Source organism: Balaenoptera physalus (genome assembly GCF_965194825.1).
Source record: "Balaenoptera physalus genome assembly, chromosome: 3".
In the NCBI taxonomy this organism is placed as follows: domain Eukaryota; kingdom Metazoa; phylum Chordata; class Mammalia; order Artiodactyla; family Balaenopteridae; genus Balaenoptera; species Balaenoptera physalus.
Genome location: NC_138890.1, coordinates 21,056,578 through 21,073,209, shown reverse-complemented (window position 1 = coordinate 21,073,209; position 16,632 = coordinate 21,056,578). Strand labels below are relative to the sequence as shown.

Genomic DNA, 16,632 nt, shown 5'->3' with positions numbered 1-16,632 from the left:
GTCAGAGTCAAGAACTCTGCAGTGATTAATTCTATAGTATGTGTGAGCACTGCAGCACTACTGCCTAACACTTGATTCAAAGGACAGCATGTCCTATCCAATCAATGTGAAACTGTCCTGCATAGTCACTGCTTCCATTTAAGAGCAAGGAGCACATGGGCCGTCATTATGCCTTACTACGGGAAAAAAAATAAACCCTCTTCTGATACAGGAACAAAATAGGACCAAAACTGCAGTAGGTTAGATAATTTGAGCTCTGAGCCAACTGGGGTGTTTTTTTTTTTTTTCTTTTAGTCTCTAAGTTTAGGCCATCCCTAAAATTTACCACCTGTGAATGTAATCCAGCAGAGAGGGAAACAGGTCATCTAAATAAATACCAAGTAAAACGATTCTACAACTGCCAGAAAACGTTGTTTTCAACACATACCTGCCTTTTACTTTAAAAGGAAGGGGAAAAAGAAAGATGAGAAAGGAACTAAGAGTGGTTGAGTTCCTATACTATGCCAGGCTTGGCCAAGCATTTTCCGTAACTATCCTTCACAACAACCCAACTGGCACAGGTATCACTAGCTCCAGTATTATAGAAGAGGAAATTGAGGTTTGGAAAGGCAAAGTAACCTGCTGATCACAAAGTGAGTAACTGGACAATGTAGACTCAAACCCAGGCCTTTGTGGCATCAAAACTCTCAGTATATCACCATGGTGTGGCAAAAACAAAAAGCACCCCTCCTCTCCACTTTGTTTCTGGAAGCTGACTCTGCCAGGTATTGGGAGACTCTCTGGTTCTATTATTCTTCTCTAGTATGTGGGGCAAGTCCAGTGGGTCTGGAAGTCCTAGGTGTTTTTTTATTCCAAGCTTAGTCACTGAGATTCTTACAAACCCAGGTTCCTCTGTTCACAAATTTTACAAGAAAAAGTTGTCTTGTGAATGCAAAGCCATCTGAGCAGAGGGGAGAAAAATCAATATACCCTATAATTTGCAAGTAGTCTTGAGTTACTGAAAGTTAGTGGCAGTTAAGCAGTTACTTGGCATTCTGAAGTTCACTAAGCACAGAAATGTTGTATGACATGAATGTCACTGGTGCTCACACCCAGTACTACACCCTTTTGTATTCATTACCAGCTCTATAAAATGCAGAGAAGGTACCTCCAACTATTAATGTAGTATTCAAGAGGGAGGAATCAATCTATTTTTGTTTTATTGTGAATACAAGCCCACTTCCAATCACATTCATAGGCAACCCAGAAGGTTTCTGAACATTTTTATATTAACCTAAGTTTTTTCCCAGCACCATTAAAAAGGTCTATTTAAATATTAGCTACAATGGAGAAGCCTCAAGAGGAAAAAATACAAGCAAAGAAGCTCTTATGAGGACTATGTAGTTAGGGACTGGGTCTCTGCAGAGCTGCTTCTACTTCTTTTAAAATACTATACATATTATTTCTCAAAAGAAGTACTTGGACACCAAATCATGATCTCTTAAAGGCTGGTCTTTACTTTCTGGCCTGAAAAGAAACCTCATCTCAAGAAATGGACCCAATGAAAATGAGAGTATGTCCTATCGTCACCAACTCCCCCACCCATTCCCCACCAGGTTTATTTGTAGCTTAGAAAACTGTTTAGATCTTCCCCTCTTACCATAGACAGTTTACTTAACACCGTTAACTTAAAAACCAACTGACTAAACTGACTACAGTTGCACAGGTCCACTTATATACAAATGTTTTTCAACAGTAAATACTACAGTACTAAATGATCTGCGGTTGGCTGAATTCTCGGATGTGGAACCACAGATAGGGGGAAAATACAGACACCAAGGGCCCACTATAAGTTATACATGGATTTTCAACTGCATGAACAGTCGGCATCCCTTACCCCCTCGTTATTCAAGGGTCAACTGTATTTGAGTCTGAATAAAGTCTATTAACCCTTCTGAGTACAGAATATCTGAGACCCCAACTAAGGGAAACTCTCAGGCAAGCTACTTCAAAAATATTATTTCCAAAGGAATCTGACCATTGCAGAAAATCAAATCAAGAGGGACTACAGTTCCGGCAAAGATATTCCAAATACCTCAAATACTGTCAAGCAGTTCTCTGTCATTAGTAAGCTAATATCACTGAACAGCCACAATACATTACAAAGCAGTTCCACATGCCTATTTCTACTTGTGCCAACTCCTGCTATGTGTTTTATATTCTTTATCTAATTTAATCTTCAGAGCAACCCAATAAAATAGGCTATTTTTGTCTCCATTTTATAAATGAAGAAGCATTCCTCTCCTATGTTCCCTTAATACCCTAGGCATCTCTCTAACATTACATTTGTCAGATCACATTATAATTATCTGTTTATGTGTCCCTCTGAGGGCAGGGATTGTTTTTTTCTCATTTACCTTATATCTCAAGACTCTAAAACAATGACTGGTACACTATGATATCTGCCAAATAAATGAATAAAACAATTAACTAACCTGCCCAAGGTGGCGGGGTTGGGATTCAAAGCGATGTCTTCTAATTCCAATGCTCAAGCTCTTTGCACTACACCATACCACCTTCCAATAAATAAGAAATTTTAGGGCAGATGACCCGATACACAGATTCCAAGGGCAAGAGTCCATACCCATTATGATACTATCACTGTGCACACATAAAATGCCCAGATTCTATCTTTCTAATAAGTGACTTGTAACTAGTGATTGTGCAATGACTCAAAAACTACAGTATCTAACTTCTTTTAATGGAAACTTCTAAGACTATTTAGAGTATCCACAGATATCAGCAAACAGCAACACCAAAAAGAGGACATTCAATGTGAAAAAGACCATACAATTCCATCCATTTGATGTGTAGTGCTGCAGACATATATAACTTCTAAATAGGGTTCATGCTCTTTGCCCCAAACAAAGAATAGTTTCCTTTGCAGTCACGGATGGGTAAGAAATCAGCCTCAATTAACTAAGGGCTTGCAGGACTTCCTATGCATGTTAGGATAACTATGTTAATAACACTCTGTTCCCCTATCCCCATTTAGAAGGTTCTGGTCCCTCCCTAGGAAAAGAACCAGAGGCCATTTTGACATTATCTAGCAGGATGTATCCTCAGTAGCTCTGATGCAGGGAGCGTCCTCATCTTTCCTAACACCACTGGCATCAGGGAATCTTGGTCTGTCGGCTGTGACAGATCAGGTTCCAGGGAACCAAACAGTGTGCATGATTCATGAAAGCAGAATTTCTACCCAGTTACCTGCAGTGCAGAAACTAGGAAGGGGATCTAACTTCCACTGTAAAAACTGTTTTCAAAAAAAACCTAGAGTATAAAAAGGAATAACAGAATGAAGCTTTTTTAAATTGCTCAGGATAAAATAGTATAAACATATGTAACCAAAAAATTTATTTTCACAGAAAAACTAGTTTAATTCTCAGGCTGCTTTTCACAACAACAAATTTTAAAGATTTTGAATTTTTAAAAAGAGTTCTTGGTATTTAAGTTGTTTTGTCAGACTCAATATGAAAAAATATACACTGAATCTTAATCAGAAGTATGAACTTGTGTCAATCAGCTTTATGGTTAATGTCAGATACATGAAGTTAGGAAAGGTAATAGTGCAAATAGAGATTTGCCTATTTTATCATGCTGCTATCCTGATTTTGCATTTCTGATCACGTCTCAAAATTAGGGCTGAAAGTTAGGTCGTAATATAAATGTAGTGACTTTTTCCAAGACTGTTTCATCTCTGCTACTTTTCACTATATAATGGAAAATACTCCAGGACTTTGGAGACAAATCTGTGTTCAAATTCTGGTTCTACCATTATTAGCAGTTTGAATTTGAGCAAACTGAGCAAACATCTTAAACCTCCATTTCCCCATCTGTACCAGAAATAATAAAGCATATTAAAATACTGAAGAATTGGTAACTACTGTTATATTTAGAAATAGTGCTGAACTCATTTTTAAGAATCTGAGATAAAAGCCTAACCCTCTGTCACCTAAATCTTTTCATCCAAGGTCAATATTGCATCAGAGAGAGGACTACCAGTAGAAAGAAAACACTGAGAAAAATTATAAGTAATATTCACCTCCTTATCTGCCATTATTCTTACTTCATCCACGGTCTCTCTGTTACCTGGAAAGTCTTCTTTTTCAAGGTCAAAAGTTTCAGGGGAACTTAGCTGTGTCTCTGTAATTTAAAAAATTAAAACTTCATTAATTTTCATTTTGTATTTTCATAGTTAAAGAAAACAAACACCTGTTTTCTTAAGCTTAGGGTATGATAATTCTGCAGTGGCAATACAGATCAAGTTTGTTTCTTCTTAAAGCTTTACTGAGGCATAACTTACATACAACAGAATTCACCAATTTTCAGTATAAAGTATGGTGAGTTTCGACAAATGTTTACCATGTATACATGGTATCATTTATACCACATCACCACCACCATAATCAAGATATAAAATATTTCTAACAACCCCAAAAGTTCTCGTGTACCCCTCTGCAGTCAATCCTCCTCCTACTTGGCTCTCTGCAATGACCAACCTACTTTATGTTCCTAGAGTTTTGCCTTTTCTAGAATGTCATATAAATGAAATAACACAGTGTGTCATCTTTCGTGTCTGACTTCTTTCATTTAGCATAATGTGTTTGAGAAGCATCCATGTTGTTACATATATCAGTAGTTGAATCATTCCTTTTTTACTGCTGAGTAGTATTCCATTGTATGGATATATTATAATTTGTTTATCCATTCATCAGTTAATCCATTTGGCTTCTTTCCAGCATAGTTCTGGTTTTAAAGTATATTTATTTTGACAGAAAACAAAACACTGCCGATGCTAATTCTGAGGTTAAAGGGATGATTAGAGAAGACAAAAATCAGGAGCAGAAATAAAAATACATTCTCAACAAAGATATGCCTTTCTTTAATTATTCTTTAAGCAGCATTTATTCATTCAACATTAATGCAACAAATATTTATGGAAGAAGTTCCAGGTACTGTACAGGCTACTAGCAATATGGAGATGTAAGATGAAGTCTCTCATGGTCTCAGTCAGGGGTCAGCAAACTATAGCTCATGGGCCAAATAGAGCCAGTTGCCTGTTTTTGAAAATAAAGTTTTATTGGAACACAGCCACATTCATTCTTCCTTATACTGTCTATGGTTACTTTTGAGTTAAAATAGCAGAGCTGAGTAGTTTCAACAGATTGTATGGCCCACAAAGCCTAAAATATTTATTATCTAGTTTTTTATAGAAAAAGTTTGCCGACTTCTGGTCTAGACATCTATCACTTGATATAACAAAAGAACACTAACAATATTTCAAAAAATGACAATAAATCTAGATATTTATCTGAGAACACAATCCAGTAAGTTCTCTGTTATCTACACTATACACACTATACATCTAACTGGTATTATATTTCTGTGCTTCACAAATACAATGAGTGGCCAATGCTGGGCAAATAGTATACCTGAAAGGTACTGAGGTATCTTCTCAATCATCAAAGAATGATTATATACATTTCTAGTGTCAACTGTATTTTAACACATCATAATATTTTGAAAACTGGATGCACACGCAGATTTTACCACCTTGTTGGAAAAAGACTTATAGTGCATAAACCTCAAAATCTTCTTTGTCAAGCTTCCCTCAGAGATATAACCAAAAAAGACATTTAGTCTGTTAGAAAATAAGAGTTGCTCACTGCTTGTACTACTGTAACAATAAAAAGTCTTTAATTAAGCTTTCTCTGGCTGAAATGTTCAACTATAGAGACAAATTAAGAGGACATTAGTTTCACAGAAGTAAATAATGCTAGCATCACGCACAACATGGGCATAAGGCTGTAATCCTGCTTCTTCACTAATATGACGTTATAATTTTGAATAACAGACCCCTGGAACTGCCAGAAATATGAGACAAAACAAAATAGGTAAGATGGACTACTATACTCAATCTGTGTTTCACCCATTTAGGACAAATTTTTATACACAGCTTCTAAATTATATATTTTATTTTTTATTGAAGTATACTTGATTTACAATGTTTTGTTAATTTCTGCTGTACAGCAAAGTGATTCAGTTATACATACATATACATTCTTTTTTACATCCTTTTCCATTATGGTTTATCACAGGATATTGAATTTAGCTTCATGTGCCATAGAATAGGACCCTGTTGTTTATCCATTCTATATATAATAGTTTGCATTTGCTAACCCAAACCTCCTGCTCAATCCCTCCCCCACCCCCTTCCCCCTTGGCAACCACAGGTCTGTTCTCTATGTCTGTGAGTCTGTTTCTGTTTCGTAGGTAGCTTCATTTGTGTCATATTTTAGATTCCACATATAAATGATATCATATAGTATTTATCTTTCTCTTTCTTACTTCACTTAGTATGATAATCTCTAGTTCCATCCATGTTGCTGCAGATGGCATTACTTCGTTCTTTTTTGTGGCTGAGTAGTATTCCATTGTACATATGTACCACATCTTTCTCCAGTCATCTGTTGATGGACATTTAGGTTGCTTCCATGTCTTGGCTACTATGAATAGTGTTGCTATAAACACAGGAGTGCACGCATCTTTTTGAATTATAGTTTTGTCTGGATATATGCTTAAGAGTGGGATTGCTGGATCATATGGTAATTCTAATCTTTAGTTTTTTGAGGAAACTCCATAACTATTTTCCAACGTGACCGCACCAACTTACATTACCAGCAACAGTGTAGGAGGGTTCCCTTTTCTCCGCACCCTCTCCAGCATTTGTTATTTGTAGACTTTTTAATGACGGTCATTCTGACCAGTGTGTGGTGGTACCTCATTATAGTTTTGATTTGCATTTCTCTAATAATTAGCAATGTTGAGCATCTTTTCATGTGCCTATTGGCCATCTGTATTTCTCCTTCGGAGAAACGTCTATTTAGGTCTTCTGCCCATTTTTCGATTGGGTTTGTTTTCTTGTTGTTGAGTTGTATGAGTTGTTTGCATATTTTGGAAATTAAGTCCTTGTTGGTTGTATTGTTTGCAAATATTTTCTCCCATTCCATTGGCTGCCTTTTTGTTTTGTTTATGGTTTCCTTTGCTGTGCAAGAGCTTGTAAGTTTGATTAGGTCCCACTTGTTTAGTTTTGTTTTTATTTCTATTGCCTTGGGAGACTGACCTAATAAAGCATTGGTACAATTTATGTCAGAGAATGTTTCGCCTATGATCTCTTCTAGGAGTTTTATGGTGTCATGTCTTATGTTTAAGTCTTTAAGCCACTAAATTAAAGAGACTGAGGAGTCTGACTCCATGGAGAAGTAGTTACACTTTCTTAGCAAAAGGAACAGTAATGTCAGGGAAACCTTTTGTGATCTCATTTAGAAGTGGTTTATATCAGCAAAGAGTTGGACTTAATTAGCAGGCTAATGACAGCAAGTCATGATCACAAAAGTTATCTAACCACAGTGATGAAGGGCTTGCTTTTCATTAACTTTTCTCTCATTAGGGATTTCAACTGTATTTGCAGTTTCCTGCTGCAAGATCCCAGGGTGATGTCACATGCCATCATCCTAAACTTACTGGGTGACTTCCCAGCAGGATGGCATAAGTCAGCAGTCCCAGATGGAGAGGGAGTAATGCTATCTTTTCACAAAAATAACACAGCATTCCTGACAGCTCCTGCCAAAATCATAGCAATTGGTAGAGGGGTCTCTTAGTGCGTATCACTAGGCAGCAATCCAAATAAATTTCAAATGAATTAAGAAACCACTTTCAATAAAAACAACATAGTTAAACTTTAAGAGTAAGTACAGAAAGACCTTTATAATATGCTGCCAATTGTTTAAAAATAGTTACAGGACTTTCCTAGACTAATGTGTAAACTAAATGAGTCTCTGTGGAAAAAAAAACTTGAAAGAAACCAAAACAAGAAAACTACGAGTCTCTCTGACCCCGACAAGGTTATACGCAACCTAAGGGAAAACTAGATATGACTTATGGTAACATTTGTCCAACACTTGCTGCCCAAAGAGTTTAAACATTAAGAGGAAGTTCCTTAATCTCACATGAATAAGGTTACTGATAATATATTGGGCCCCACTTTTAAGAAAAGCCAAAAATATATATAGAAGCTAAAACAAATTCCTTAAAAAGTAGTGGTTCATAATCACAAAATAATTCTTCATATTATACAATGATTCAACTCAAGAGTTCTCTTAGATAATGGATATTTTAGTTCATTTTAAATTATTTTGTGTATCAAAACCTATTCATGTGCAACTTTCAATGAACATCTCTCTTGTACCTTAAACAAAGTATTGATACATGTGTCTTCTCAACACCACTGTTAACAAAAAGCAAAGTATGATACTTAACCAGGTTAAGTATCTGTTCTGAGATACGAATAAGTCAGTGACAGAACTGTGCACAAAATTCAATTTCTGGACTCCCTATGCAATAGACACCATGAATGGCAATGTAAAACTAACTAGTAAAAGCCTCAGGGAAAAAAACTGCTTAATGACAGGCAGATTTGAGGACAACCCACTTTGAGAACTCATAAACCAAAACATAAAGTCCTCTTGGCTCTCAATGTAGAGTTAAATGCTATTCCTAGTGCTTTGCTGCTGCCATCTCTGATGAGGCTAGTAAGCAAACAAAAGAGCCATGTTAATTTCAAACTAAACTATCTCTAAGAAGAGAAAAGGTGAGAAGCAGAGCCAATGTCCATCAAAAATGTGTGTGTGTGTGTATATATATATATGTATGTGTGTGGAGAGACACACACACAAATCAATCACACGTAAATCTCCTGAGAGTGGGTTGGAAAAGTCAGAAAAATTAAAAGGCACAAAAAGGTAGATAGCTAGGGATCAGAAACTAGTAAAATCACAGTGGGGTACTTACCAGGACACACAGTGATTTCCTCTGCAGAACTCTCTGGCATAAGGACTGAGCTTCTCTTACTGTTCAAAGGAGCAATGCTGAAAAGAGAACCAAACCCCCAGTGAATTCCCAGTAAAATAAATCAGAACATGGGGCCAAAAGCAATGGTTAGTCATTCACAAACCCACAGGTAATCTGATACCTGCTGTCCAATACCACAAAAGCACAACAGGGAAGCAAGGAATCAGTAGTGAAAACTCCAAGCCAAAAACAGGGAAAATAAATATGCTTACAACTTTGGTTCCAGTGAAATCACTGAATGAAAAGAAACCCCTTTTGAAGTCTTCACAAAGGAAGGCTGAAGGGTAAGGACGATCAGACAAAAAAATCCACTCTAATATAAGGATGTCAAAAGTGTTTCATAGCCTCCATCTCAGCCTTCTGAAAGCTAGAGATTTGTAAACTCATAAGAGAAGATATGAAGATTCTTCTGACAACACAATAGCTTTCCCCTCACCTTGCAGTTAAATTTCCTCTTTATCTCAAGATATGGCTCTCCAAGCAACAAAAATAAGATTCAATTCCAAACTGCCCTACAACAAAAATCTGCCCAACCAAGTTGAATATCTCTTCTGAGAAAAACATAATTATGAATGGCTCCCCTCATGCAACCTTCTGGTTTACCCTGCCTGTTCATGGAGTGCAATCTCTTCCTGACATAGGAACACATGGCTGAGAGATCTGAGTATCTGAGCTAGACCTGTCATGCTTCACAGAGCTTTACAACTAGTTTGATCAAGTATGCAAGAGAACGCTTAAAATCACAAATCCTCACATCAACCAAGAACCACGAAGAAGAGAGAATAACCACCACTGATACATGATAAATAACTAAATCCTGATAGGAAACCACAAGTGATTTCTCCCTCTAAATAAAACACCTCAGAGCATTTGTTATAAACCTAAGCCAGAGACAGTTTATTCGGCACGTAACATTAGAGCTCTATTCAAAGGGTCCGTCACAAAACAATTTGCTGACATTTATAAAATGGGCTAATCAATTTGAAGTCAAACCGCATTGCCTGCAATTCCAACTCTCTCCTGGTGACAAAGCGTATAATCATTTATTAAAACCTACATCTGCTCTGCAGAAGGCTCACCACAACAAAGCAGAGTGGCCTGCAGGAAGCAGAAGGCCTACTCTGGTTAAAACCACTTCCAAAACTGTCTTAACAGCAGGAGAATCAAACCAAAGCCATATTCTTTAGCTCAGGAAGAAATACCTAGTACTATCAACTTAACCAAAAGCCTAAGAACACCAACTAAATTACAAAATGACAAATGGCAATTGGGTCTCAACTTCTGTTTGGAGATGAAGGTCAGTTAACACAAAATTAAGCTCTTGAGTAATCCTCAAAGGTCAACTACCAATAAAAGGGAAAAGTAATTGGAAGCCTGATCTAGTTAATAAGTGTAGTTTGTAACCAATCAACCTGTACATATTATTAAAGTGAGAAGATTTAAGAAGGTAACCCCATCAATCAAACCATCAAGAATAACTGAGGAGGTAATACAAATACAACCATTTAAGGAAAGATGAGACAAAATCAGATTAAAAGTGGCATAGGACAGGGAGTGAGGGTGATACAGGTTCTGTGTGGCCTGAAAAATATAAAAGCTTCAAAGAGAATGTAAATCTTAAGAGCAGACTTAAAAGATGTGTATGGTTTAGATATGCAGATAAAATAAGCATAAGCAGAGGGAACAAAGGGAGAAAGGGGAGAAAGGACTAGAAGGACCATGAAGAAATCAGTCTAGAGCCTTCTTATTGGCATAGGAAGCTAGTATAGTTAGTTAAGAGAGTAGCAGGATGTAACCACTTTTCAGGAATAGTACAGATGGAATTTGTGCCAAGATGGTTGGATTAGACAAGTAAACCTCTAAGATCTCTTCCACCCTAATATTCTAGACTTCTATAAGATGCATATTTGAGAACTGGGAGATAAATGATTTCTCCTAGGCTGTGTGTATAAAAGAGCCAAAAGGTCCCTGGGCAAGCTGTTCCTATACAGTGTCACTCATGTGGCTCATCTCTTTTATTCTGGTACTATCAGAGGAGAATTCAGACCCATAATGACATATAATTTTACCTCTGTGAGGCAGGTACAGAATTTCCTTCTTCAGAAGTTTCTTCGACAAACAGCCCTTGGGAAGACTGCAAAGAAATATGTAACATCCTAAATATATAGGCACAGATGAACTGGTTTCTCTTCCTTTTTAAAAAAATTTAATTATTCAACATTATCACTCAGCAATTAGTAATAAGAATAAAACATTTTACATAAGTCAGTGAGTTTAAGTAAAAAGAACATATCCCGTGGAGTCAGAACACTGGAATTTAAATCATGGGTGAACCACCTGTTAACTTTGTAATCTTGGGTAAGTCACATCTGAATCTGCTTCCTCATCTTAAAGTAGTATTAACAATTGCCTCACAGAGTGTTATTGTGAGAATTAAACAAGATAATATATATGATGCACTGTGTAAAGTGCAAGACATATAAATATTAATTGGCGAGTCAAATGAATTATGATTTCAGAAAAGCAATTATGAAGCTTTTGTTGTGGAAGGAAGAGATATAGAGAAAAGTTCAGTTCTCAGTGGGAAGAAGTCTCTCTTACACAACCAAGCCATAACATAGGCTATCGAAAAGAAAGGGTTATAAAGATTCCTTTTGCTAAAAATCTGCCACTATGGTTTTAATATGTGGCCACAAAGATACCTTTTAAGAAACATAACAAATAGGGACTGGCTAAGAAAAAAATTATTTTCTCTGATTAATAGTAGAGTTGGTGCAAATGTTAACTCATTAAATGTAGGTGCACAGCAGAGTGTGGAAAAAGTAGCTACTGCTGCCTTAGGGGTACTTCTGAGGAAGTGCCTGGGCTGTGAGGCTTCTTCCAATAGATGTAAAGCTACTGGCTGAAATTTTCAGGGTCTCCTAACAGGATATAAATAACCTAAACAAGTTAGGCACCTCTATACCACTCAGGTAAATGATGAAATATACTAAAAACAGGAATAGCCTAGATGAGCCTTCAGTCAAACGGAAGATAAAGCTGTACAATGATTGGGAATGTAGTCACTACGAAAAATGAGGGCTGAACAAAACTGTCAAAAGGACTAAAATACAACAGAAATAAATACTTCACCTGACTGTTTGAACTCAGTGGTGACAAAACAGTTTTATTTCTATCTCAAAAAAAAAAAAAAGGTAAATACTGACACCTGGTGTCCGTTTAACAGAATTTTACCTTGTTAGAATGACTAGCCAACTAAGCCTTTGGCTTCAGAAGCAAACAAGGTACTGATTAATAAGTTATGAGATACCTCCACCTCTACCTCAGGCTAAACATATCTCTTCCTTTCCCAGTGTAATTTTTTGAAAAAATTATTGTACACCTATTATGTGCCAGGCCTATGCTAATCACTTTACATGTATTATCTCCTTTAATCTTCACAAGAACCTTCTGAGGTAGAAGCTATTAAATTATCTTAGAAATGAGGAAAGTGAAACTTGGACAGGTTAAATAATCTTCCCAAAATCATAGAGCTGTTCAAAGTGGAGCCTGGACCTTTCTGACTCCAAAATCCATGCTCTAACCACTACAGTTATGTTGTTTAGTCAAATAATTTTCTTCCTAACCATTTCAACATAGAATCCCAAGACTGTCTTCATTTCAATAAATCATTTTTAATTCCTAAACTTACACCTCAATGGCAGTAATCTAAACACGGGTAAAGTAAGGTTCTTCCAGAATATGAAAATAACAGAGCAAAACAAGCAGACAAAATTTGATTAGAATATCCAAGTCTAATCAAGGTGAACAGAGAAGCATGACAGGAATGTAACTTTCACTAAGGAAGCTGTGGCCTAATCAAGACATTGCACTCTGCCTGAACAAATAATATGTTAATGGAAAGGGACAGTTTGCAACAAATCTAAAAAAGAAAACTCCAAAGACCCAGAATCAAGCAGTGTCTTCAACACCATGGTCTGGAAGTGAAAGTTAACAGACACATCATCTGATCACCACAGAAATGTCCTCTGCTGCAGGCACTAGTAGCTTATCAGGTCTTTCCAAAGACTAGTTGAATCACCCCTTAAAACTTCCACTTTCTGATTATTATTTCAGCCTTCCAGATTCCTTCATCCTAGAAAAAGGTATGATGGTGGGCTGGAGTATTCTGGTTAATGAAAATGTCTCTCTTCCATAATAAATTAACAAACTGACATTTGGTATACATACCAGCTTGAAATTTGGTTAATCAAAGTCAGTTCTCACATTCCCACAGAATCTGGTCATTTCTGAGAAAGAAATCCCAGTACCTGGACTGAAAAATTAAGGATCAGACCCTAAAAAGTAGTGACCACATCAATATACTAACCCTCCTCTCCCTGCTGTACAGCCATCAAGATGACCTCTCCATCTTCATTAACAACTTCCCTATAACTGCAGTGATGCCAGAAACCAGTTATCATCTGATCCAAACTGTTTAGTCTATGTGAAGTTTTTATAACCTAAGCAATTTGCCCCAGGGTGAATGTTTCTCTGAGTCCCTATTTCTGGGACTCTCTTGCTATCTCTATCAACCAAGGAGTCTCAAATGTGGGCAGTTCCAGCAAAGCCATAATCAATAGAAAATGTTTAACAAACACATAAACTCTTTCTATCCACAGTTCCTGAAAGCAAAAGACCAAGATAAGACAAGAAATTAACAATTGCAAGACTTTCATTATTTGCCTATAAAATTAGTTAAGTTGATTTCTCTTTGTTTTGTTTTTTTAAAGATGCTATTCTACATCAGCAAGGCTGCAGTGAACTAGGCATTCTCATACATTGCTGGAAGGAAAGAGTACAAATTTGAACAACCTTTCTTAAAAGCAATTTAGCAGTAAATAGCAGGTCTTTTTTTTTATGTTCCTAACTCTTTAACCCAGCATTTTTCTGGCTCCCTATCTCTAAAGACACTAATCTTAAATAAATAAAAGTTTTACTTAGAAAGATGTTTATCACAACTGAAATACCCAGCAATAGGAAAACGATTTAAATATTATCATAAACTTATAAGCCAAAATATTATAGTAATTAAAAATGAGCTCTATAATTTTAACATCGTAAGAAAGTTTACATAATGTTAACTTAAAAATATAAAAATACAGTAATATGATATAAACCATACAAAAAAATAGGTATAGAAAAAAAGATGAAGGAATACATCACTGGATGGTAGGATTGTGGATACTTTCAACTTTGTTCTTCACACTTTCTTGCATTTTTCAATAGTTCTAAGTGATTTCTAAAAATAATGTTAATGACTAAACTGAATATTTACTAGGTTGTCTACCTGGTCTCCTTTTACTGAGGACTGTTCCTCACCCCTGGCACTGCAGGACAGCAGTGGGCTCACAGCCATTTGTACAATTTGGAACATACCCCCTTTGGGCCACAGACAACTGGGCTGGGGACGGCTACTAACTCTAAATGGGCCATAAGTCATTTCCTAGAAGTTTGAAGTTGGAACTGGGAAAGAATAAATCTCCTGTAACCTGTATTTACCTTTGGGAACTGTAGGATCAATATCTTCCACCTACCATGTGAAACAGAGAAGCAAAGGAAGCCAGTTTGCAGGGAGGAAAATGAAGCAGACACAATATAACTATGAGATACAGACGAATTTTCCAGACCTAGTGCCTTATCCAGGCTTGGTTTACCATTCTGTTTTAGAATTTATGAGGCACCCTATTTCCTTATGATGAAGTCCTCTTTTTAATTAAGCTAGTTTGATTTAGTTTGTTATAGCCAAACAGTACCAATTAATACCATGTGTAGTATTTGGTGGCCTGTTCATGAAGTTAGAGAACTTCAACCTAATAAGGCCAGCCACTAGGTTCTAACCACTTCCAGCCTATTCTAAAGGCACTGCTTTCAAACCTCAGAACCTGACACAAGTCTATGCTCTAGAACTCTGGCCCATGGGCTCTTTCAAGCTAATGACTTGAATTACAGTGAATCATTAAGTGTTCACTCTGTGGAGTTAATTTATTCTTTTAAGAGGAAGTATCTCTGAATCACAATGAATAAGCAAAATGTTACCATAAGCATAACCTAACTTTCCTTTGGAAAAGAGGCAAGTCACTAGAAGAACTGTTAAGAAAAATGCTTTCTCTTCCCACACAGCTATGTTTCTAGAATGTGAATGAAAAAGGATGTTAGGGAAGAATAATTCCCATACATATTCTCAATGAATAACCTTCTGGTCCCTTAGAGAAAACTACCATTTACTGAGTGGCTATAATCTCCTAAGCATTATACTAGACATTTACATAATTCACTTTAATCATTAAAACTACTGAAATAGGGCTTCCCTGGTGGCGCGGTGGTTGAGAATCTGCCTGCCAATGCAGGGGTAAGCGGGTTCGAGCCCTGGTCTGGGAAGATCCCACGTGCCGCGGAGCAACTGGGCCCGTGAGCCACAACTACTGAGCCTGCGTGTCTGGAGCCTCTGCTCCGCAACAAGAGAGGCCGCGATAGTGAGAGGCCCGCGCACCGCAATGAAGAGTGGCCCCCGCTTGCCACAACTGGGGAAAGCCCTCGTACAGAAACGAAGACCCAACACAGCCAAAAATAAATAAAAAAATTAAAAAAAAAAAAAAACTACTGAAATATATGAATTACTACTCCCATTTTACAGATGTTTACAGATGTTTTTAAACTGAGATTCAGAGGCTAAATGGCTTTCTCAAAGGCAGAGTCACTAAAACACTAAAGTCAAAATTCAAACTCCAAATCCATGCTCTCTACACAATGCTATGAAATTTCTCATAGCTACCATTTCTTGAACCCTTATCAGAAAAGAGACAGAACAGGATAATAGCAAAACAAAACCAAAAACTCAAGAGTCCAATAACAGAAATAGTGACAAAAAACAGTAAAGTAATAAAACAGAATACTCTTGAAAATTATAGTTTATAAAGAATTCATAATTATATGTTTTTATAATACTTAGAGAAAAAAATAGAAAAAATAGAATATAAGCTTACTCTGTTACATATACAACCTATATATCTATATAATATTATCTAGGAATCTCAGAAAAAGACTTAAAAGGCAACCTAAATGTCCCCAAACAGGGAACTGTTTTCAGTAAATTACTGAAAATCACCACAAGCAAAATCAGAAACACACCATTATGTGAGGGAAAAAATAAACTGGAAAACTATCTGCATTTCCTATCACAAAGGACCACTTTCCCTAATACATAAAGGGTGCCTACAAACCACTAAGAAAAAGACTATCGTAAAAGAAAAATGCCCATAAGATCTAAACAGACAGAAAAGGAAATACAAATGGGTCTCAACTACACAGGAGAAAAGTGCAAATTAAGACTGCATTGTGGGACTTCCCTGGTGGAGCAGTGGTTAAGAATCCGCCTGCCAATGCAGGGGACATGGGTTCGATCCCTCTGGGAAGATCCCACATGCCACGGAGCAACTAAGCCCATGCACCGCAACTACTGAGCCTGCACTCTAGAGCCCGCGAGCCACAACTACTGAGCCTGCGCGCCACAACTACTGAAGCCCGCGTGCTCTAGGGCCCACGTGCCGCAACTACTGAGCCTGTGCTCCTAGAGCCCGTGCTCTGCAACAAGAGAAGCCACCGCAGTGAGAAGCCACCGCAGTGAGAAGCCCACGCACCACA

General features: G+C 37.1%; 1 protein-coding gene across 6 annotated transcripts in view; it reads right to left on the bottom strand.

Annotated features, from left to right (window-relative positions):
- Window positions 1-16,632, bottom strand: part of UIMC1 (ubiquitin interaction motif containing 1) — a 132,508-nt gene that overhangs the window by 43,927 nt on the left and 71,949 nt on the right. For 5 of the 6 annotated variants that reach the window (XM_082453472.1, XM_082453467.1, XM_082453468.1 and 2 more), the window contains 4 exons: window positions 11,019-11,083; window positions 8,890-8,966; window positions 4,082-4,182; window positions 2,475-2,555 (listed from right to left, as the gene is read on the bottom strand). In XM_082453472.1, coding sequence (XP_082309598.1) covers window positions 2,475-2,555; window positions 4,082-4,182; window positions 8,890-8,966; window positions 11,019-11,083 — 324 coding nt within the window. The remainder of the gene's footprint in view (window positions 1-2,474; window positions 2,556-4,081; window positions 4,183-8,889; window positions 8,967-11,018; window positions 11,084-16,632) is intronic. The other variant, XM_082453471.1, reaches the window with a different exon arrangement.